This window comes from Ambystoma mexicanum, chromosome 6q (assembly GCF_040938575.1).
Source record: "Ambystoma mexicanum isolate Mex_15411 chromosome 6q, UKY_AmexF1_1, whole genome shotgun sequence".
NCBI lineage: Eukaryota > Metazoa > Chordata > Amphibia > Caudata > Ambystomatidae > Ambystoma > Ambystoma mexicanum.
The window spans coordinates 1,035,044,645-1,035,068,568 of NC_090937.1; the positions used below are offsets into that span (position 1 = coordinate 1,035,044,645).

General features: G+C 48.7%; 1 protein-coding gene across 5 annotated transcripts in view; it reads right to left on the bottom strand.

The window, feature by feature from the left end:
• Positions 1-23,924, bottom strand: part of PCM1 (pericentriolar material 1) — a 2,166,942-nt gene that overhangs the window by 1,898,545 nt on the left and 244,473 nt on the right. For all 5 annotated transcript variants that reach the window (XM_069631563.1, XM_069631561.1, XM_069631564.1 and 2 more), the window contains exon 4: positions 2,272-2,544. In XM_069631563.1, the coding sequence (XP_069487664.1) occupies positions 2,272-2,544 (273 nt within the window). The remainder of the gene's footprint in view (positions 1-2,271; positions 2,545-23,924) is intronic.

The window sequence follows — 23,924 nt, forward strand, 5'->3', positions numbered from 1 at the left end:
GCAATTGGCTCCTTGTTTCCCCTCTGCGATGGGGAGCGAGAGCTGTGTTTTGAGCGGCTCTGGGACCGAGTATCTGTTGAGCGATTTCATCCCACGTGTGACAATTATAACTGGCTAATAACATTGTTATTAGCAATCCTGGTTTGGTAGGCTGCCGAGGAAGCTACCTTCCTGCCCAGGGTGTAGATTTGCTTACTCTCCTTGCCAGGAGGGGCTTCGGCAGAGGCTAGAGGGGTCCCGTCCTATTTCTTTTAGAAGTAACTACTAAAGAGTCAGGCTTTAACTGCCCCCTGATGTAGAAGGGGTCCGATGGCGCTGGTCTTAACATCTTCTCGATGCACGGGTTGACTGCCCGTGTTAAATTGGGTGTAAGAAGAAAGGGTTGGATTTGTCTCTGTACCGATTGTAAAAAGGGGATCAATTGGGTTGCTGATTTTATTTATCCAAAAGGATGTCCCCAACAAAGTCTTTGTCGACTTGAGCTTCTTGTGTGTCTATTCTGAAGTGCTCTGAGGCCTTTAGGAGCAGGTCATTATATTTTAACTGGTCGTCTACCGGGGGGAGTCAGCCACCGCTGGGTCGTAGTGATCTAGGGACTGGATGACGTATACGTCCTCATCGTTGTCATAATATTGGTCCAAGTCCATTGTGTCCCCGTCGTCCTCTGTGTATGTGCCAGGGTCTTGTGAGGCTTGTGTGGTATGGTAAGTATCTTGCCCTAGGTCGCGATGCAAGTTGTTAGCCTGCATGGTGTCTAGGTGGGCTCTTCTGGCGGTGGGCTGAATGACTGCAGCACCGCTCTGTGGGGTTCCCTGAATATTTGGGAAGACCTCGGGGTGGTCTTTTGGTACTAGAGGGAGTAGCAGGTGTAAATGCGGGCTCTGGGACAGGGGATCTCTTATGGTACATAGCCCCTGAAAGAGTGCCTGGTGGGGTAGTGGAAATCCCTGCTTCTAGTAGTTTGGACTTTTTCCATCTGGGAAGTGGAAGATTTGTGGTCTTTTGATGTTCAGGCCTGGAATGTGTTTGATTAACTCACTCATTTTCGAGCTCTGTGTGTCTTTTTTGGAGGTCGTCGACATGACTTTCGACGCCCAGTCGTCAGCGCCTTAGGACTTTGTAGGTTTAGATGCAGTATTTGAAACTGACTTTATCGTCAGTGGGAGGTGTGCTTAGTGTGATGAGACTTAGTAGTGCTTGAGCCGCCGGGTGACATCCCCGTAGCAGGACCGCTGGCCTGCCTGGTGGGGTTCGGGGCTCGCACATGGTACTCTGATGGATCCCGATCGCCCTTGTCGTCACTTAAGACATTGATGCTGCCGTCGCTGGAGGCTCCCTCAGCATCCATGGCGGCCTCAGTCTGCATGGCGTGGTGGGCCCAGCGTTTCGTTTTACGGTCCTTTAGGGTTTTAGGCCTGAACAATTTGCACGACTTGCACTGTCCCACGGCGTGATCCCTGCGGAAGACAAAGATTGCACACCCGGTTCAAGTCTTTCCAGGGGTACTTCCTATTACAGGAAGGGCAACATTTAAAAAGGTGTGTTTTCCATGATGTATGATGGTGGAAGCCTGGCAAAATAGTTAGGAGAAAAGCGGAATATGCATTCTCTTAACAAGAATAGAATAAGAACCGCCCCGCTCTCCCTACTGTGCAGGGCAGAGGTCCGGTGGGCCTTCAGAGGCCGTAGATAGAGGATCGTCGAGACGGGGTGGCTGTCGCTGGTGAATGAAAATTCATCCTGCAATCAGTCGCCGAAGATCTTGCAGTGAGCTGATATCGAAAGGACTGAAAGAAATACTAGAATGAAACTTTTTCTAAATAATGGCGTCAGCTAAGAAGTAACTGCGATATGCGTCCGACTATGATGGCAGAAAAAAAAACAATCTGAGGGACCTCGACGCATAAAGGACAATGGGTACAGCAGACGTCACACTGGCACGCCCTGTCGATGTCCCTTTTCTAGTTTCAAAAACAAAAACTGTAATACTCCGCAGCTACCACTAGATGTCAGCGTATTCATAGCATGTGATCTAAGCAAATTCCATAATATACATACATAGGCAGAAACTCAAGGGCTGTGTTATGCCGAGGAACTCCTCCAGCAAGACTATAGAGACCATTTCATACAGCACTGCATGCATAAAATACTGCTCAAAATGTTAACACAGTAAAAACAAAGCTTTAGAGTAAGAAAGTAATAACTTATAAACACATGTTGATCATATAGAATACGAATATCCATGGCAAGTCTGAACACATTCTAACATACCTGGCTACTATCTACTGCAGGTTCGCCTCTCCCATCTTCTTCAACAGAGACTTGAAAATTTGGCACAGCATCTTTAGTTAATACCGATGCAAAGAAATCTTTACACTGAGAAGATTCTGAAGCTTCCTTTTTGGGTTGAGCTTTGGCTGCATCTTTGGCCTTGTTGGTATTAATCTGGTGTGGAAGAATGTTGAATGCCTTTTTGCTTTCTCCAAGCTGTCGTTTATTGTTAGCAGCTGTTGCTCTGCCTTGAGAATCACTTCCAATGCTCCGCTACAAGAACACCACAAATGAATCTACTATACACAATATACATATAAAATATAACTAATTATGAAGGTGTGCATGACAAGCTCATATCTAAGAAAACATTACAAAGAATGGATCTTTAACATTTGCTTTGCCCAGTATGAAACAAGATGAAGGTTTAAGTTACTTACCTATAACTATTGTTCTACAGCATGGGTCTGGCATGGGTTCACATGCTCATGAATATTCCCTGTCGCAACGCTAGGAATCCTCGGTAAAAGAAAATCCAGTTTCAGTTACAAACTGTACTTCTGAAACACTTGTGTACGAGCGTGACAGAAATAAAATATAATTGCTCCTCTAAACCAATCAGTGTCCTCTGGGTCATACTGCCCGATTCAATGACTCCTCTCCCCAAGCCCACCTCTGGCAGCCATCTTCAGATTTGGTAAGCATGTAAAGTGGCAGTATGACCAAGAAGAGCAGCAGAGAGGCCGGGAGGGAGGGTATTCATGTGAATCCATGTCAGACCCATGCTAGAGAACAATGGTTACAGGTAAGTAACTTAAACCTTCTCCGTCATGGGGTATGGCATGGATTCACATGCTCATGAATAACAAATACACAGCAGTACACATTACACAACCAGAGGAGGTTGCAAGGCTCAGAGTTAATCCAACGTTATGCCTGGAACAGACTCACCTCAAGCAAACCGGTTGCGTAGCACTGCCTGGCCAACTCTCGACTCCTCTGCAATCCATGTCGACGCAGTAGAACCTTGGGAAGGTATGCGTGGACCTCCACGGTGCAGCCCTGCAGATGTTGAGCAGGAGTACAGACAGGAATGCTGTTGTCCCAGCTATCGATCTGGTGGAGTGTGCTCTTGGGTGTCCCGACAGAGGCCCGTTAGCCAACCGATGACAGTGCATGATACAGCTGGAGAGCCATCTTGAGATGGAAGCCTTGGACAAGGCCTTCCCATTATTCACAAGTCCAAAGTTCAAACAATTGAGAAGTCTTCCGAAAACTCTGTGCATGCCACGTAGAACTTCAAGGCACAAGAAACCATCCAGCGAATGCAAGGTCCTCTTTGCCGTCAACAAAAGTTTCAGGAAGAAAACGCCAAAGGCTTGGTGAGGTGGAATTCCAACTGAACATGAAAGGGGTGCGTACGCAGCACCACCCTCGATTTGTGGAAAGTCAGATACGGCTGCTTGCTGGACAGGGCCTGGATCGCACACACTCATCTGGCTAAGGTGATGGCCACGAGGAATGCGGTCTTCCATGAAAGAAACTGGAGTAGGGCTTGATGCATAGGTTCGAAGGGTGCTCCCATAAGTCTTGTCAGGACTGCCTGGAGTTCCCATGCTCGGGCAGCTGCATTCATCAGCGGGAAAGTTCAAAAAAGCCTCTAAAAAAACTTTTACAAGCCTGTGGGACCACAACGAGGATCTTCCCAGGGATCTGGAGTAGCGCGAGATGGTCTCTAGGTGTAACTTGATGGACGCGTGAGTAAGACCAGCTTTTGCCAAGGAAAGCAAGCATGGAAGAATCTGTGGGGCCGTGACCCTCAGTGGGGTAATCTTCTGCGACCGGCACCACGTAGAAAAACGCTACCACTTATGGCCATAGCACTTTAGTGTCGACAATGCCCTGGCTTTGGCGAGGACCTCTCTGCAGTCCGCTGGCAGCTCATAACCCCCAAATGCTAAGGCTGAAGAAGCCATGCCTTCAGGTTCATGAATCCTGTGTCGCGATGAAGGATTGCTCCTCCCTCATGGTGAGAGAGTCCAGAAGTACCACCAACTTGACTGGAGGCGATGCAGACAAGCTGAGTAGGTCCAGATACCAAATCTGCCTCTGCCACGCCAGGGCAATGAGTATCATCCTGCACTGACAGAGTGTGTTGATCACACATAGCAGGAGAGGAACTGAGGGAAAATATCGTACAGAAACAGATCATCCCATGGGAAGGAGAACACGCCCCCCCCCCCCAAGCTCCTCGGTTGGTGAAATATGCTGGCAAACATCTGGCATTTGGAGTTTGCCGCCGTGGCTAAAAGATCGATCGGGGTTCTGCCCCTCATTTGACGAACAGATGGTCCACCCGATACTGACGAAGTTCCAACTCATGGCAGACGTGCAGTTCGCTACTGAGGGAGTCTGCAATGGTGTTCTTGGCGCCTGCCGGTGAAGTGGGATGAGGAACATCCCCTGTCCAGTGGCCCAGTACCACAATCCCAGAGCTTCCTTGGAGTGCTGAGGATCGAGTGCCCCCTTGCTTCCTGATGTAGAACATGGTGGTGGTGTTGTCCATGAAGAACCTTACCACCTTGCCCTTCACAGACGGTAGGAAAGACTTGATGGCCCAGAACACTGCCCGTAAGCTCCAGGATGTTGATGTACAGATCCTTCTCTTCTGGAAGTCAGACCGCTAGTGTGTAGACGTCCAGTGTGAGCCCCCCAACCTTCCAGAGAAGCGTCCGTGGTGACAGTCTCCTGGTATGGCGGGGCTTGAAATCCTGTCCCCTGGGCGCACCCACTACCACTATCGCCCACCCAAACTCCTCGTAGAGGGCTCTCGTCTGCAAAACCCCTGTACTCTTGTATCCAACCTGCATCCAAGAATTCCTGTAGGGGTCACATCTGCGACCTGCAGAGACAGACGAGGTAGACACAGGACGACATGCCCAGCAAGGACTTAATGGAATGAACCGTGGCTGTCTTCGCATAAGACAGTCTCTGCACCTTCCCTTAAACGGCTGGTAGTCTCTCCTCAGAGGGTAACACCAGGCAAGCCACTGTGTTTAATCTGGTGGTGAGGAACAGCACGATGGCGTTAAGCAGGACTTTGGATAGTTTACAGAGTACCTGTCAGGTCTGTCAGTAACCGGACAATCTCCTTTGTGTGCTCAGCAGCCAGTTCCCAGTAACGGGCGCATAGCAGCTAATCACCCAGGTATGGGCCTACGTGTATGTCCTGCAGACGCAGGTGGGCTGCTACTGGGGCCAGGCATTCTGTAAAGACTCTTGGGACCGACTAAGTCGAATGATAGGGCCTTGAACTGGTAGTGTTGGCCTTTTACCACGAACCATAGGAACTTTCGATTTTGCCTGTGAATGGGGACATGGAAGTACACATTCTCTAGGTCCACGGACATCAAGAAATCCCATTCCTCCAGTTGGCCGAGCACATGCTGCAACTTGACCATCCTGAATTTTTGGGACTTCAGGTACTTTTTCAGACAGCATAGGTCTAGGATGTGTCTCCAACCCCCAGTCTTCTTTCTGACCAGAAAGTATCAGGAATAGAGTCCGGAACCCCAGAGCCGTTGGGGAACAAGCTCTTTTGCCCCTTTCCGTAACATGGCTTGCAGTTCTTCTAGGAGCTGAGGGATGTGCTGCGCCCGACAGGGAACCGGTGCAATATGAGGGCACCTGCATTGGAACTCCAAGGTGTGTCCCTGGGCGAGAGCGTCCAGCACCCATCTGTCTGTGGTCATCTTCTTCCACTTGCTGACGGACCCAGTCAGCCCGCCTCCCACCGGGATTCACGAGTGGGGTCCCAACGTCTTGGCCAGTTCAGGCATGCTTGGGCACCAGCGCCCTGCCCTGTGGGTAACAGATGCTGACCTCTACTGTAGTACTGGCAGTGACCCCTGTAGGCTCCCTGCGTGGAGGATCGGGGAGGTTGACTGTACGACATGGATTATCCCTTGAATGATCTGATAGATTTCCCCCTGGAGGAGCGAAAAGACGAGAGTGATGCTGCTGCAGAGTGCCATGGGAACGTGCAGTCTCTGTGTCCATCTTCATGGCTTGAAGAGATTTGTCGACCGCCTTCCCAAACATTTGGCCGTCGAACGGCATCTCCAGCACCTTTGCATGAAAGTCTTGGCAAAGGTTTGAGGCCTTCAACCATCCCTCCCAAAGGCAGACACCTTTTCCCATCTGCCGGAAGCCCAAGTCGGCAATTTCTAGTGCCACTGAAGAGGGCGAGAACCTCCGATTTCTTGTCTGGAAGGAATTCCAGGATAGGGCCCAGCTTGTACCAAAGCACCCGGTCATATCGGGACAAGATAGCCAGAGCATTAGCTGCTTTGATCGTGGAGGCAGCCGTGTGGATGCCACGCGGAAGAGTCCTCTATCTTCTTCCCCTTATTGTCTGGAGGGACTGATTATGCGGATGCCGGGTAGGCTGAATGTTTTTTCGGCCGCCGGCCTACTGAGTCCAGCGATGGTTGTGACCTCAAACACTTGGGGGCGTAGTCCTGCACCCTGTATTTCTTCTACAACCTGTCCTGTTTGGTTGGAGCCGTGCATGGGTTCTTCATGAGGGCCAGGACTTCCTCCCAAATGTCGTCCAGAAAGGGTTCAGCCAGGATAGTCTTCCTCTTGGACTCCCGTCGCTGATATAGGAAGCCCTCCTTTTTGGTTTCCTCGGGCACCAGCTGGAACAGCTTGAAGACCTTGGAGATCGAGTGGAGTGATCCCACCTAGTCTGGTGAAGAGCCTCTATGAGGGGTATCCAGGTGCGGCGATTCTGTCCACATCCTCGTCAGTTTCTGTGGCCATCTCCGTACCAGTGTCGGTGTGCGTATTCGGGTCCGCTGGTCAAGTCGGGTCCAGACGTGGTGGAGGAGGCTTATGCGGCGGCATCGGGTGACACTTCTTGTGGGGAGGCTGATCAGGGGCCTACAGAACGACAGGCAACGACAGGCAACCTCTGCTGAATCTCCATCACTAGGGTGTGGAGAGTTGACAGGATGTCCATGAATATGTCCCTCGGCTGAAGAGGGAATGATTGAGTGCTAGGCCCTGCACCTTCGTCGTCCTCGAAGACTGTGTGGACGGATGCTTGGTCATTGTCCATGGAGGAGATGTCCATTGCCATTGGCTGAATGTAAACCTTGGGAGAGCTGCTTTGGGGCCCACTTGTCCCCCTTTTCCCTCCTGAGGGGAGTGTACCAGGAGCAGAACCGGTGCACCCCCCCCCCACCCCAAGGGTACCCACAGCCTTCGCCACTGCCTCAATGGTCATCTCGCGCCTGGGAGGCTGGGATACTCTGAGCTGTTAGGACCACCTTTATCAAGGTGGTACCACCCACCATAGTGGTCTCCCCAGAGGATGTCGACGAAGCAGTCGACTGAGTCTTCGACTGCACCCGATGAGCCTGTGAGGCCTTCTGTTCCTCCGTTTTCTCCCGTAACTTGGCCAGGGTGGAAGACATTCTTTGAGAAGCACGATGCCAGGGCCTCCTTCTCCTCCGTCATGGTCAGAGGGTGCAAAGTAGGCCCAAAACGGCCTTCCAGAAACTTTGACGAACAATCGCCTTTGAGGGGCGCGCAACTTCACTGACAACTGATCCCTATTGCCGGCCAATGAAGATAGCAGCACACAGGCTCTGATGTAACAAAAATATAACTTTTCCGTGAAAAACCAGGAGAATAAAAGTACAAAATAGCTCAGAGAGCAGGGGGGACAGGGATGGCTTGCTGCTATGGGGTGAGGCAGCAAGGAAAGCGAGCTCCCGCCGGATTACTGTAAGTGATCCTTGGTGTTGTCCGATTCGGCCAATAAAACAGTCTCTCATAACCGGAAGAGCGTCCCTGGAAAGGCCCAGTACAAACGCTGGAGGATCGGAGAAGCTACAGCGCTCCAAAAATTGAAGCATGCCGAAACCAAGATGGTGACCGGCATAGCAGGTACTCTAGCTGCTTGCGGCTGTGGTAAGGCGGAAGCAGAGAAGATTGGCCCGAGATGCCACCTGATAGATGGAGGAGAATCCGCTGACGTGCAGCATGAACGAAAGCTGAGACAGGAAAGCATCGGGAACCCCCGAGCAGACTGCAGAAAGGGCACACTGAGGCGGAGACCAGCGAGAAGCAGTCAGCGCAAGGGAGGTGAGCGCACTGCAACGGGGTGGGCGGCCTGAGTGGCACGACCTGTGTGGTTGGAGAGAGCAGCCAACCAAAAGCGGAGGCGGAAATGGGCCCGCGTAGTGAGGGACAGGCTGCAAGAACGGGTCAAGGAGAGCAACACACCCTGAGGAGGAACAGTCACGGAGAAAGGGCGAACACCATAGAGAACAATGACTGCCCCTACAGCGAGGTGCAGGAGCACAAGACTGAACACGCACACACTAGCCTGAGGCAGTGCGCCAGCACTGGTGGGGGCGGCTGTGCTTGGCTGTGCTTGGTAGACTGGCCGAGCCCCGAGAGGCAGCAAGAGTCATTAGACACAGGGCGCAGACCCCAAGACATGGCGTGGAAAAGTGCAGAGGCGAGGTACAGGCGGGGGTAGAGGAGTGGATGACCTAGTCAAGGCTGGTATACTAATACCCTACCAAAAAGGGACCCGCTCACAAAATAGCCAGTGGCCCAGATGGGATAATCCTCCCCTAGGGGCACCGAAATCCTGCATTAAGGAGGCATCACCAAGGTGCGCTGGAGGCGCTGAACACCCACATAGCTCTGCAGGCCATGGGAGCAACATCCCAAATGTCGGACAAGGAACGAAAGAACTAAGGCAAGCAAATGATTATGGAAGCATACGCCTGGAAAGGAGACAAAAAGCGTCCCCACACTCAGCTAGCAGCAGTAGCACAGGAAAACCACAGGTCAGCCGCAAGAAAGCAGCCCGATTTTGGGCAAAAAAGAAGCACTGAAAACAGCACTAGAGCATAAGATAGACACTGATAGTGGATGTGCGGCTATTGCATCATGACGTCAGCGAGTTAGCAGATCGGATGGGCACAGCAGAAGAGCGTGTATGAGAACACTAACAACGTAGCCAATACACAAACCTATAAGGCGGAGGTATTGGAGAGAGTGCAGACACTAACATGGGAGGGGAGAGCCAGAACAAACATCAGAATACTGGGCCTCCCAAAAGGAGAGGAAGGCAAAGATATGACGAGCTACGTGGAAATCCCCTTGCTGCAGGAGATAGGGCCTGGCACGCTGACCCAAGGATTCACAGTTGAAAGAGCAACAGATCGCCGGGCTGGAAGACCACTGCCCGGAGCACCCCCGAGGCCTGTAATAGCGAAAATTACGAACTTTAAGGACCGAGAAAGAATACCGACCATCGAGAGAAGGAGGCACGATCATGTGAAACTCCTCCAAACTGGCAATCTACCCAGACTACACGGCCCAGGTGCAAGAGCAAAGAGCAATGTTTGGAATGACTAAAGAGAGACTAAGGCAGGCCAATCTACGATGCATGTTAATATAACTGGCCAAGTTAAAAGTCCTACATAACGGCAGATCGCACTTCTTTGAGAACATGCAGGAGGCACACTTGTGGATGGACGAACCAGGACTACCACAACTGCGGGGTAGGAACAATGATAGACACTGAGGCGTAAGTCTCTTAGCACAGTGAAGGAGATCAAGAAGCTATCAGTACAATGGACAGACACAAATGACATCTGATACACTGAAGGCGCAAGCCCAACGCCGGCGATGTGGGGCTACACCACCAGCATCCAGATGACGGCCTCCACAGGCGGCAATAGAACTCCCCCATTTAGGACAAAGATGCCTATGGGAGGCATGGAGATGCTGAACGCCACCCTAGGGAGGGGGACGGGAGGGGAGGCAGGAGAAGCGGCTGCGCCAGAGCACAAGGTATGCACCTAAGCAAGTTATCCACAGTTCATGAAGGTTATTGTTGGCAGTTGGTTTTTGTAGTTTTGGGGAGTTGGGGGCGGGCAAATGACCTGGACAAACGGTCAACATATCTGGGTTGGGGAGGTTACTTCTGGTCTAAACTGAATTTTAAAGGATGCAAAGGAAGCATGGACAATGAGAAACCAACATGCAGTACAGAGAGCAATTATAAAGGGAAGAAGGATGGGTGAATGGGAGGATTGGGTGGTGGAAAGGATGCAGCCTTACACGATTGTTCGAGATGAAAGTTAATGGCCGTCTGTGGGTAGTCACCTGGAATGTCAGGGGACTGAACTACTACATAGAGATTACGGGTACATGCATACTTGAGAAGGAAAGGGATATAAATGGCGATGCTACAGGAAACACCTCGCAGCAGAAAAGCAGGCTGTGATTGCCAGGAAACGGGGAAGGAAACTGTATGGTTCAACGTTTTCAGTATATGATAGAGGGTCCTGGTGTGGGTGGATCCCACGGTCCCTTTCCAACTGCTGGACCTCACGAACGATGAGGGAAGTCTGGTGGTGGTGCATGGTATACTAGAAAACATCAAAGTAAGCCTTGTAAACACATATGCCCCAAACCACGACTCACTAAATTTACCTAGGGAATCCCACCCTAATCACTGCCAAGTGATCTCTACCTTACGGTGGGAGTTGTGTACACAAAACATTAGAAGAGGTAGATAGAACCTATCAGCAGTTAGGCCACAAAATTATCTCAAACATAAATTCTCAATTTTATTAAGATTAAATTATAAAAAACACTTAAATATAGAAAAATAGAATACATACATAATGACAACATCGTTCTTTAGGTCACTATACCTGAAACTAGCCACATATAGACAAGCGATGTGGGTATGGGGTGGCAACTAATTGCACACTAAACCCCAAACGAGATAGATCGGACGAGAAACACAAGAAGCTGGCACTCCTGACTAGGACACAGAGCTCTGCTGGAACATCTACAGTTAGTGGATGTCTGGAGAGAAAGGCACAGAGGGGTGCAGGATATTCACACTATTCAGCCCCACATGGCACGTAAACTGGAATAGACTATTTTTAGGGAGCAGAGATTCTGGGTGAGTTTGCAGATATAGAGTATAAGGCCAGGGTACTGTCAGACCACACCCCACTCAAAGCAAATTAGCATGTGATGGTGCAGAGAGCGCCAATACCCACCTGGAAATTAAAAGCTGAAGTCCTGCTAGAAGACAGCTTCAGGAACCACCTGAGCGATAAAATAGAATATTTCAAGACCAATACGAGAAGTGTAGAGAAAACAGTAACACTATGGGAAGCTTTCAAAGTCTTCATGAGAGGAGAGGCGATAGGAATAAGGGGTGGCCTAAGAACAGACATACAGAGATCCCTGGAGAGTATGGAAAGGAACATAGTAAAGGATGAAAGTATGCTAGTGGAAGGAAAGAGGGGGAAGGGGGACTAATGGAATTGCGACAAAAAGGCATAGCAGACTGGGAAAGATTGGGGAAACTGGACTATGCGAAGTACACCCGGAACATACATGTGGAAGGTGATCAGCCTGGGAGACTACTAGCCTGGCTATACAAGCCAGAGGAACCAAGGGATATGATGAATAGCATTATGGACTAAGACGGGAAGGGGGCCAGGACGCAAAGGGAAATAAACAATATATTCTCTAGATACTATGAGGCCCTGTATACAAGAGATGAGAAAGGCAATGACATGGACATAAAGGATGAACTGAGCCAAATAGATATGCCACGGCCGGGGAGTGAACAGGTGGCAGCACTGGATGCACCTCTCACACTTGAGGAAATTAGGGAAGTGATAGCCATACTCCCGAGCACTAAGACACTGGGGCCAGACGGCCTACCCAGAGAATATTATAAGACATACACAGAGGTGCTGGCGCCAAAACTCCTGGAAGTTCTCACAGAGGCATATGAGGTGGGGGTTCTGCCCAGCAGCCTCAGAGAATCCATTAAAGTGCCCATACTTAAACCAGGGAAGACACTGCAGGACTGTGGATCTTACAGGCCACTATCCATGATAAATCAGGACAGTAAAATCTTAGCGGCAATACTGGCCAACAGACAAGAGTGATAGGGAGCCTGATCCACGAAGACCAAACTGGGTGTTCCGGGCGTTGCACCTCATGGAACCTCTGGAGACTGCACCACGTGATAGATCGCACAAACCACCTGGGCAGAGACTGCGCAGTGGCCTCCCTGGATGCGGTCAAGGCTTTTGACTCGGTCAGGTGGGACTGGCTACTATGGACCCTGGAGAGATTTGGGATGGGCAACACGATTATCAAATGGATGAGGCTAATGTACATGGCACCCAGGACGAGGGTGCAAACAGGGGAAACAGATTTCTGGGGCATGGGACGTAAGAAAAAGGCACTCAGCAGGGATGTCAGCTGTCACCAATGCTATACATTCTGGCCTTGGACCCGCAGGCGGCATTCCTGAGAACACAATACATGGAAGCTGGAATAGAAATAGATGGGGTGGCGCACACAGTGTCCCCTCTACGCTGACAACATGCTACTGTATTGTCAGACAACCCGAGGATAACCTACCGCACATAATAGACCAGTTTGCCAGGCCATCGGGTATCCGGATAAACCGGAAGAAATCTAGCCTGTTCCCGCTGTGGAGACAGAACTAGCAATTGCCAAACCTGGGGCTGAGATGGACAGGGAAATACTTTAGATACCTGGGGATGGACCTGTGGCACGACCCAGCCTCTGCACACACGAACAATACGCAGAGTCTTTGAGGGGGTGGAAAGATCCATGAGGTTCTGGGAGAAACTACCCCTCCGAGTACTGGGCAGAGCAGCATTCTTGAAAATGGTGGCACTCCCGCGCTTCCTGTACCGCTTCATTAACCTGCCTTACGCCATACCCAGGAGATACTTCAGGTGGCTAGATGGGTTGACACATAGATTTCTTTGGGGAAAGGGGAGAAACAGAATGGCCCTAAGCACGCTACAAAGTGACTACAGCAATGGTGGAATGAGAGTGCCCAACTTTGAGCTGTACTATCTGGCCGGGCAACTGCAGTTTGTAACAAATTGGCTCGGAGACACTAGACACCCAGCTACTACAGCCAATGCTAAAACACAACTACCTAAAAGTACTATGGGTGAGGGATTTGGAGTTACCTAGACCCTCCGGGTTACTGAGATTAGGTCGGGACCGGTGGAAAAGCGCTTGAAGACTCCGTGGAACCCCAGACCTGTACTCGGGAAGCATTCCCAAAGCAAGGATCATATGAACACAACATGGTATAGTGAAACAGATTAGGAAGCATTGGGAGACAAAAGGGATAGCAACGGTGGGTGACCTCATTGAGGATGGCAAGATGCAGGAATTCCTGACCCTGGAGAGAGAACATGGGATACACAAGGGACAGTTCTTGAGGATAACGGGCAGAATAGCTAAGAGATGGCTGGGCACAGGGAAAGAGGCCAACGCAACACTGGACACCTTATATGACGTATCAGGGGGGGACACATGGTGTCCAGGATTTATGACCAACTAGTGGAAGGGATGGGGGCCTGCAATCTGGAAGTGCGCAGACAGTGGGAACGTGACGTGGAGAGGGCCTTCACATACACTGAATGGCAAAGAGTGCTGCTGTATTCCAAGAAAGTCTCCAGAAACACCAGATTTAAACTCACCCAGACATACATAACACACAGGGCATACCTAAAACCACATAGAATGTCAAGCATATATAGAGACACCGAACAGGTCTGCCCCAGATGCACATGTTCTGGACATGCACGGTAATAGTCAGATTCTAGTAGAATGCATCTGAAAGGGCGAAAAAAGGAGGGATCCTGTGCAAGCATGGCCCCCTGAGTTTTGTCTGCTGGGAATGTTCCCGAGGGGAGGGAGGCGGGCTACTCACCTATCCAAAATGAAGGACCTGATCTGCAATCTTGCCAAGAGCAGGATAGCAATGGCCTGGAAATCAGCTGAGGGACCCAGGATAGAGGCTTGGGTGGGCAGACCTAAAAAGCTGTTCATTGGCAGAGATGGTAGTGTGGCACAGAGCGCTGCAAAAGGGGATGCACGAGGGAAGCGAAGAAGTGGAAGCATGGAACGAACCGACAATGTTTAACGCAGAGAACACAGAAAGTGTACCTAGCTAGTGTAAATAGGCCCAGTACTTAGACAGAGAAGGGGTGGATGAAACAGAGGCGCGCGCATATGCTGCATGAAGAGAAGGTTGCAATATTGAGCAGAATGTAGAGGGATATAATGCCCATGCGAAAACTTATTTGGAAATGCATTGTCACAGTGAAGACACTTGGTGTTCATGTTTGTAACTCTAAACTGAAAATAAAAATGGTTTAAAAAAAGAAAAATAGCTCTGAGAGCAAATTGAGGACTCCCAACACAGGAGAGTGCAGTACAAATCTGAAGATTGCTGCCAGAGGCGGGGCTTAGGGAGGGGAATGTCATTAAATGAGGGCAGTAGGACCCCGAGGACAGTGATTGGTTGAGAGGAGAAATACAGTTTTAAAGTGAAAGTGAAACTTTTTTTCTTTTACTGAGGATTTCCAGCCGGATGACAGCGATTATTCATAAGCATGTGAATCCATGCAGACACCATGCTGTAGAATAAGCAGAGTCTGGGTTGTGGATGAGGGAGCAGGCGAATCTGCATACACATTTGAGGTGCCCCGGCTGAAAATCAGGTCATCCTCTATCAATGTGCCTTAGGAGGTGGGATGTATGCGTTTGGGGGAGCACCTACAGCAGGATAGCATGAACTTTCAGTTTCTACAGGTTGCATTAAGATCACGTTGGTGTCAACCCACTGCTTAAAACCCAGATTTGTTTAACTCATACTAGTGAATCTGATCTTGGCGGCAGTTTTCATATCTGTTAACCATCCAGGAAGGCAGTGAGCAGATTCATTTGGTGGGTAAGCTGCAAGACAATAGCAAGTCTACATTTGCTACATTCTAGCAAAGAGGAATCACGCGCACCGCTTACTCTTGTTGCAGTAATGCACTGTTGTGGTCAAAATGGTCAATAAACAGACAACCTCACTCTCCCCACAATATTGAAAGTCCAGAATCACAAGCGTGACGGCACCAACATCTCAAAGATATATGTAGAGTCTACTCCTCAGAAGATTAGTGAACATGGACAAATGAATCCAGGACCAGCGCAGCCAATCTTGGAAGAATATGCATTACGTGAGTTCATTATGGCCAACGTAGTCTTAGCAGCTCCCATTCAACAAGGTAGGTAATGTGGCAAGTGAAATAAAAATGAGTTAGCTGAGTGGATTATAGATTAGGACCACAGACCTCTGAAGGCAGCTGGTTTTCTAAACTGGTGAAAAAAGGACAAGTACATACAGGCTGTCAAGAGACGCATAAGAAGAAAAGACTACTAAGTGGAAGGACTCATCTGGTTTAAAAAAATAAGCGATATGTTTAAAATAAAAAAAAAAAAAAGGGGGCCGGGGAAGATGGATTTGCTGCACCCTTTCCAGCAGAGAGGAAACAATTTCCCAGAAAAATGTAAAACCCCTCAATGATTTAAGGCAGAGCATGCAATCCGAAGAATAGCCAAGAGAGATGCATACATCGTGGAAGAGATTCATTCTCAGGAATAGCTTATTGAACACTTCCTCTGCTGAAAAAGCTTAGATTAATCAGTTATCTGAACAGGCGAAATTATGGTATTTTTTGCTCTGACCAACACTACTCTATGTAGCTTAGTTGATGGCTCAATGTTAGGCCACAGGGCAGGTTGCTGCACTGGTAATGACCACTCTGGCGGGTCAGGAGAGGGACGCAGACTCTGATCGATCTCTCTCGCTCTCTCTTCTCTCCCTCCCACCCCCAGGGTGCTAGTCAGTGAAAGTCCAAAGTAATTAGACCACTGTCCAAAACTAACCTTTTCTGACCCTACTACTATCCCAAGAACTAAGGCCAGAAGGACTCCCTTCTCCTGGTATGTTCAGTTATTGTGCACTTCAGTTCAATATGATATTTTCCAATTGTGTCTGGTGACTGATTTTTTTTTCCAATTCATACAGTTAATTCAGACCTTTTGGGGGCTTTCTTATTTCTCTTGTACTACAACTCTCGGCTTCTTGCACATTTTCCTTGTAACCTCTTCTATTGATAGGGTATTTCCTTGTTTCCCCTGCTAATGTTGTTAGGGATTCACAAATCATTCATGTGATTTCCCCGTTTTCAATCTTTCCTCTAGACTTAGTTTCTCTTGCTTGACTTGGGCATGAAGATTTCATCTTCCGATTGTTCTTATGCGGTCTTCCTCTCCATCACGCGATTTTAATGATTCTTATTCACACTTGTCAACATCAATTTGTCATACTCTTCTTCGTTACTGGAACAGGTAGGATTACTCCAATAACGATTCTTATTGGTTTCATTGGTTCTTGAAGGTCGAGTCTGTCTGTACTGGGACGAGTACGAGTATTCCCATACAACTTATTTACTTCACTTTCTTTTGGTAGTATAGTACTATTTTCTGTTTTGTGAGGAGTTGGAGAATTTCTATCGCTTTACCATTCTCCGTTACCCTTCCCGGGTCTCCCCATATTCCCTGTTGCCTATGACTAGTACGGGAAACTGCACTGGGGTGTCCATTATCCTCTTGGCTTCTATTGGTTTCATCAGGTTGGCCTGGTATCTTTCCTTCACGTCTCGTTCTTTGCTCCTCTAGATTGGTCTTTTCTCCAGTCTCTTGGTCACCAGTTTGTTCCTTGCAGCTTGAGCAGTAACAGCGTTGTTCAATGGACCGCAATTTCACAACAACTCTCGTCATGCCACCGCTTCCCCTCTTTATAGTTTCCTCACTTCTGGGTCACTACACGTCTCGGTCTGGCTCCTGTTCCTTCACTCTTTCTGGATGTCAAGCAGCCAGTCTATACTCGGTGCTGGCATGCAAGCACTTTTGTATCTCGCAGGCTTCTCCTTTTCTGCCCCAGGCTCCTCCCCTTTAATACACTATGTAGCCGTGGGAATTCCCCAGTCTAGTGTTGTAATCCTTTCTCCCAGTCTCGTATTGCTTCTCTTCTACTTCCACTGGTGCTCTTCTTCGTCTCAGTGAATAGCAATTCTTTATTCAAAGGAATAGTTACTGTTTCCAGTTGACAATAACAGATACTTTCTTCAACTACATTTTTATAAGACACATTTGAGGAGGTCTACTAGGGAGTTCCTCGTCGGAACAAGAGTCCTTGCCCCCAAAGGGGGTCTCTCGACCGGTGAAGTCCCACTTGCCTCTGCCACTAGGGAGGGTATTGCGGAGCGAGCTCACCACTGTAGCTTCACGAAATTGGGATTTGTTGACCAGGAACAAAAAGCAGCTCCTGGGTATCCTGCATAACCAGTTAGGCATGAGCCATCTCTGGGGAACCAGGAGCTACTAATCAAAAAACGGGGGTGCATAATTCTAACAACTAGTCCTTCAGGCTGAAATTAGAAGAATACACAATGGACCAGTGGAAGAGAGGGGTGATCTCTCCAAATGTAAACCATTCGAATGTGAAAGAGCAAACGAGAAGTAACAGAGAGAAGGTCTTTCAGGGCTTCCGATTTGATCCAGCAAAGATTGGAAACATATATGCTGAAGCTCACACATCGTCTAAGTGAGGAACTCAGACTATCAAGATTCGAAGTGATTGAACACTATATTATGGTGAAGATAGACTCACCTGTGAAGACAAAAGTAAACTCCCATTGCGAGTTATACTTAATAACAATGACAGACGTTGTAAACCGAGCATGAATCACTGCAGATGTTGATGTTGGACCATTTCGAGGCATTTAGGACCTGCGTAGAAATGTGGATTAATCCTTCTATCTGAACCACCTTCACCATGTAAAAAGTGGAGGTATCATGGCTCACACTACCAAAAGAGACAGGACATAGAGAGGTTGCGGTCTCTTCCATCCTGAAGGTTGCTGCATTGAGGGACCAGAATAGAGGTCCAGAGACAACCGAAACACGTGTAGACGTTTAAACTCTGTGGGATTAAAATCCACATGGTTTATCGAGCAACAGATCTAAACAAACTGAGCAATTACAACAGTGAAACAACAGCATATAACCAAAAAGGGTTAGAGAGAGATGAGATAGAGAGTATGGTTGTGATGGAGAATGAAAGTGAATGAATGGTAGTAGACTGAAAATGTGAGCTTTGGTGTCTTGTAACCAGCCCTGGAATTAGTACAGGATACTGGTAATTAATGTAAAAATGTATTTTTATGTGTTTTAAAATGCTTTTGTTATAATTAAATTGAATTCATTGAATATGTGATACAAATTGTTGGTTGGTATTTATAAAAAGACAACACAGAATAATTAAAGATCACCTCTCTCTTCCACTGGTCCATTATGTACTGTTCTTTGAACCAGGAGCTAGTACAGAATGTAGTAGAAAAAACAAAAATGATGGTGTGTCACAAGTAAATGGACCAATTCCTCCACCTCTACACCAGCTGCAAAATGTGTTCCAACGGCAGCGGTATTAATATTTTGTTGCTGCCCTTCTGGCCTAAAGCAACACCTCCATGACCTCTTAAGGAAGGTCGCAATCTTTGTAACTCAACCTCTCAGAAACCATGCTTGAATATTCAGATTCCGGATCTCAGGATGAGGAATGCGACCGCCCCCCCTTGCGAGAGAAGGTCCTCTTTGTGGAAGATGAATTTGAGGGCAGAGGGACATTTCCAGAAGTTCCGGATAACAGGCCAACCTGGCCCACGCCATGGCAATCAGGATTTCCTAAATTTTCGTAGCCTCGTGAGAACATGAGGAATGACGGGGACTGGCGAAAACAGGGACAGAAGTGGAAATTCCCAGTTCACTACGAACGCGTCCCCTAGAGCTCCTCTTGGGGGAATATCTCTTGAAGGACTTCCTGAGCTAACTCCCACTCGTGGAAGACTGCCCCACCTGCGCAGAGCATCCGCCGCTGTGTTTTCTTCTCATGCCAGATGAACTGCCGACAGATTCCTTCTTGCAGTGCCCAAAACCCAGAAATGCATTGCCTCTCTGCACAGAGGCAGTGACACCACACCTACTCTCGTTGAGGTAATGCATCCTCACTGTGTTGTCTATCATTATAAGGACACTTTTTCCTCATACAGAGGGCAGGAAGGCCATCAGCACTAGTCTGATTGCGCTCAGCTCCAAAAGGTTGATATGCAGTTTGGACTCCGAGGGAGACCAGTGCCCGCTGACTGTTAGACCGTTGGTGCAACCTCCACAACTGATAGTAACCACCGAAATCTCCGGCCATGGTTGCCAAAAGGGTCCCCCCCCCTTCAACACATGCTCCATGATGGACGAAAGGATATCCCGCATGACCCTGTTGGGGTTCCGTACCAGATCAGTCATCCTGCTGGAGAACTGGGACAACTGAGTCCTAAGGGACACCTGAAGAGACCTCATTCTCAGAGAGGCTTCTAGCACCAGACAAATGCAGGATGCCATGAGACCAAGCAACCTCTGAAAATCGAAGGCCGTAAGATTTAAGGCACTTGGAAATTTGTTTACCTTCTGCGCTGTGGGTAGCCCTCACCTCGGGTGGCAACGTTTTTCCCAGGACTGCTCCAATAAATTGCAGCTTCTGGGAAATTGTCATATTGGACTGCTTGAAGTTGAGGGAGAATGACAGCACCTGTCATTCAGCTTGTGGAGAGAATGACAGGTGCTGTTCAGACACTCCAGAGCCTGTTCGGGCGAACAGGCTCTGATTAGCCAATCGTCCAGGTAGGGGTAGATGTGAATACCCCCCCCCCCCCCATCCCCTGTAGATTTGGTGCCACCACTGCCATCAGCTTGGCAAAATCCCTTGGGGCCAAGGTCAGCCCGAATGGCAGAACTCAAAACTGATAGTGAGAATTGCCAAAACTGAATCCGTTATTTCCTGTGCTTGAGATGAATTGGCACATGAAAATAAGCATCCTGAAGATCCAATGACACCATCCAATCCTGGAGCTGCGAAAGAGTGACCATCTTGAATGTGTCCTTCTTGAGGAACTTGTTCAAGCATCTCAAGTCCACGATGGGTCACAGCCCTCCGTCCTTTTTCGGGATCACAGAATAAAGGAGAGTACCAGCCTTGATTTCTTTCTGCTACAGGTACATGTTCAACTGCACCCTTCTCCAAAAGAGTGTAGACTTCCTATAGGAGGAGCAGATTTGGTACTTTCAAGGACTGGCCTCTTAGGGGACAGTCTGGTGGTCTCTTTAGAAAAGGGAAGCAGTAATTCCAAGATGGTTGCCAGTGAGTGAGGACATGCTGTTCTGAACTCCTATCCGGGCCGCATAGGCAAGCTGTGCATCGCTGATCTCTGAGGCAGGCTGGTGTTACAGAGAATTCTCCCTAAGGCTAATTTCCCAAGCCTAGTGAGTCCCCCAGCAGCTTTGCTGGATTTCTGGGGTTTATTTCTTTCTCTCCTGCTAAGAGTGAGATTCTTTTACTCCCACTCTTAGACATGGTTTGAGGTGTTCCTTTAACTTTCAATGTGTTTTATGGGCTATGGGGTCTTTTACTCAATAGGGTCTCATGTGTTTTTTTAATGTGGGTTACACAGCACCCTCCGTGCCGTAACCCAGGGGTGTCGTAGCGACCCCCCCCAACATAGACTCCATACCCTGGGACTGACTACTGTATCCCAGGACATGTAAAGTCACCATTGGCTTTACTAGTCCCAAATTACCAACAGAAACCAGTACAAACCATCGAATTGCCCCGGGGTCTGTTGTTCGAGGGGGCATGTCTCCGTCCCCCCCCTGATCGAGTTTTGGCTGGTGGCAGTGGATACTATTTATATTCGACCGCAAATATATCTCTATGGTATTTTCCCATTGTTCGAGGCTACCAACTTTAATTATTTAATTCGAATAGCCTCGAACATACCGCCGGTTTATTTATTTAATATTAATTCACCGGTTGGTATTTTTTGCCAGGACTCGATTCTAAAATGGCGTTTGTGTTCTCTTCTGTGACTCCAACCCAAGTCGAGCCCTTTGTTCCACTTTTTGGCGGGCTTCTCCACAGAAGCCTCCAAAAGTGGTGCCACTCTGTCTGGGTACCACAGGGGGTGTGGGACGGGGTTTAGGCACCCTGGACTGAGTTACCTTGGTAACTCAAGTCGCACTCTTGTATGATTGGCCCAAGTGGTGAGCCAGCCGGCTCACCACTTAGCATGTTTGATTGACAGCTAGGCTGAGTGAATGGGGGTGTGCTGCATAAAAGCAGGGCTTTGGGGACTGGAACTTCAGAAGTCGCCACAGGACCTAAGAATCCGAGGAGGGAGAAGCTGAGCCGACCTGCAACGACGATATCACCGGTGGAGCCCTGCTGAACCGTCTCACCACTTTTCCCGACGACAGAGGAGATCTCCAGTCCAGAGAGTCTTCTTCCTTTGACTGGTGGGGACAACCAGTTTTGCCTTCTTTTCACCTTCCTGGAGCATCTCGTGGCCGCCTTGCCCGTGCCAAGCACCCCGGCAACCGGAATACCACGGTTTACCACTACCGCGAAGAGAAGGGTAGTGCCTTTTAACCGGAGAACTCCGCGGCTGGTTTCTTCCCTGGCAGTGCAACGATGATCTTTCCTCCACGGAGAGAGCTCTTCTTCCTCTGGACGAAACACCGACTCACACCTGCTGCCAAGAACAACTGCCCCCGCTGGAGCTTCCTTCACACTTAAGGTACTGTGTGCCGCCTGGCTTCCCTTGCGACAGATCATTCGGGGTGACAGTAAAGCCTCGACTTTCTAACCTGGGCTAGCCTGGGACAACCTAGCTAACTTTTCCTGACTTTAATTTCATCTTTTTTGTGCGAACTATCTACAAGACTCTTTGGGCATAACACCACTGCATGAACCTGGACCCCTTCTGCTTGCTCTCTCCAAGAGTGGGCCTTGCAATTGACTTCCTTGCTCTCAAGTAGAACTCTGCCTATCCTGCCTTACTGTGGTTCTTTGTAAAAGTATTGAAACTTGTGTGCTTCCTTAACTCTGTCTTTTTCCCTCCCTTTCTTTACAACTTATTAGAGTGTCATCTTATGTTAAGCACTCACCTCTGTCTGAAAATAAGTGGTGTTTCTCACTAAGACTTGTCTAATAAGTGAATAGGGTTGTATATATATGATAGTGACTGTGTGCTGAATTTACTTACCTCGTTTTTGCTAGTGTAAATCACAAGTGTGTTTTTAAATAAATAATTATATACTTTTACACCAAAGCTCTGGTCAGTGTTTGTTTGTGCTACTGTTTCTCTGTACCTATTGTGTATACTCTGCATACTGCCTAACTCTTCTTGAGGGAAATCTGACTGCTCAGCCACAGCTACCAAGTGAATCTGTGTGGTACAGACTGCTACCAAGTGGGTTTACTGCCAAACACCTGTAGTCTTAAATCTTTTGCATTGGTCCCTAAGGGAACTGCACAGGTTTCTGCCTAACAGCTGGCCGTTTGAATGACCCACAACATATGTGACTGAGGCTGCTTCCCTGCGGAGGTAGTTGCGCGTCTCCCCCTAGCCCCCCACAACCCCTGAGGAAGGATCAACAAAGCTGCAGGGACCGGGAGTCGGCGGCGCGGACAAGGCATGGCTGCTAGAAGGTGCAGAAAGGCCCCCAGAGGCGCAGCAGTGTACATATGTAGGAGGCCTGAAGAGTGACGCGATCCTAATGTGAGGGAGAAGACTCAGGGCTTGCAGGACATTTTCGACCAGCTCTCCCGATAAGGTACACGCCCAGTGAGGGGAAAAGGCCAGTCCTTCCAGGCAGAAAATAGACAGCAGTCTCCCCGCTGGATTGCCCACTTGGACAATAACTAGAGGAGGAGGGGGCGAGCTGCGGGCTAGGTGGCACAGCCGATATATTGATATATTTGGACAGAGAGCAAGACAGAAGGCACAGAGCATTTTGGGCAAGAAAACCTCTACCAACTCCAGGCGTGCGACGGTGGAAAGACGGAGTGGGACTCTGTGGGTGTTATATGGGTGGATTCTCGTGGGAGATACATTGGGACACTCCTACATGAAACCAACAGGCAAAAACTGAATGGAAAGGAGCAATTGGGGCACAGAGAATCTGGAACATTGGTGAGCTTATAACATAGGATATTATAAATAAGGAAAGGACCAGGTATTGGGCTAGAGGAGGCCCCTTGATGCAAGAAGGCAGAACAAAGGATGAGGGGGAGATACCCAGATGCCAAAATCCAAAGAGAAGCTGGAGGAAGGCCAAATTTAACCGGACCAGAAGGACAATTGGAACGTTGCTGGCAAAAGCAAACTGAGGGTATAACAAAGGCTAGGGGAAAAAAAAAAAAAAAAAAAAAAAAAAGGTTGAGAAGGAGAAAGGGGACGCCCAAGAGAGGGGAGATGGCTCTAAACCAAGACGACCTGAAAGAATGCCTCAGTTCTATGGAAGGGACATACTTTCCAGGATCAATTTAATTCCTTACAGGAAGAATGAAGTAACTCCCTGTCTGAAGTTAAAGAAGGTGAAAGTGCTGGGTGAAAGAATGGATGTAAGCAAACGGGGCCTTAGTGAAATGTCAGATTAGGTACAGGAAAATAGTGAACTACTGGATCAGTTGCCAGGGTTACACACAATTTGGAATTACAGGCAGAGGACTTGGGGAATGGAACACGCAGGTCCAACATTTGCGTGAAGGGCTTGAGTGAGTCCATACAAGATTCTGATTTAAA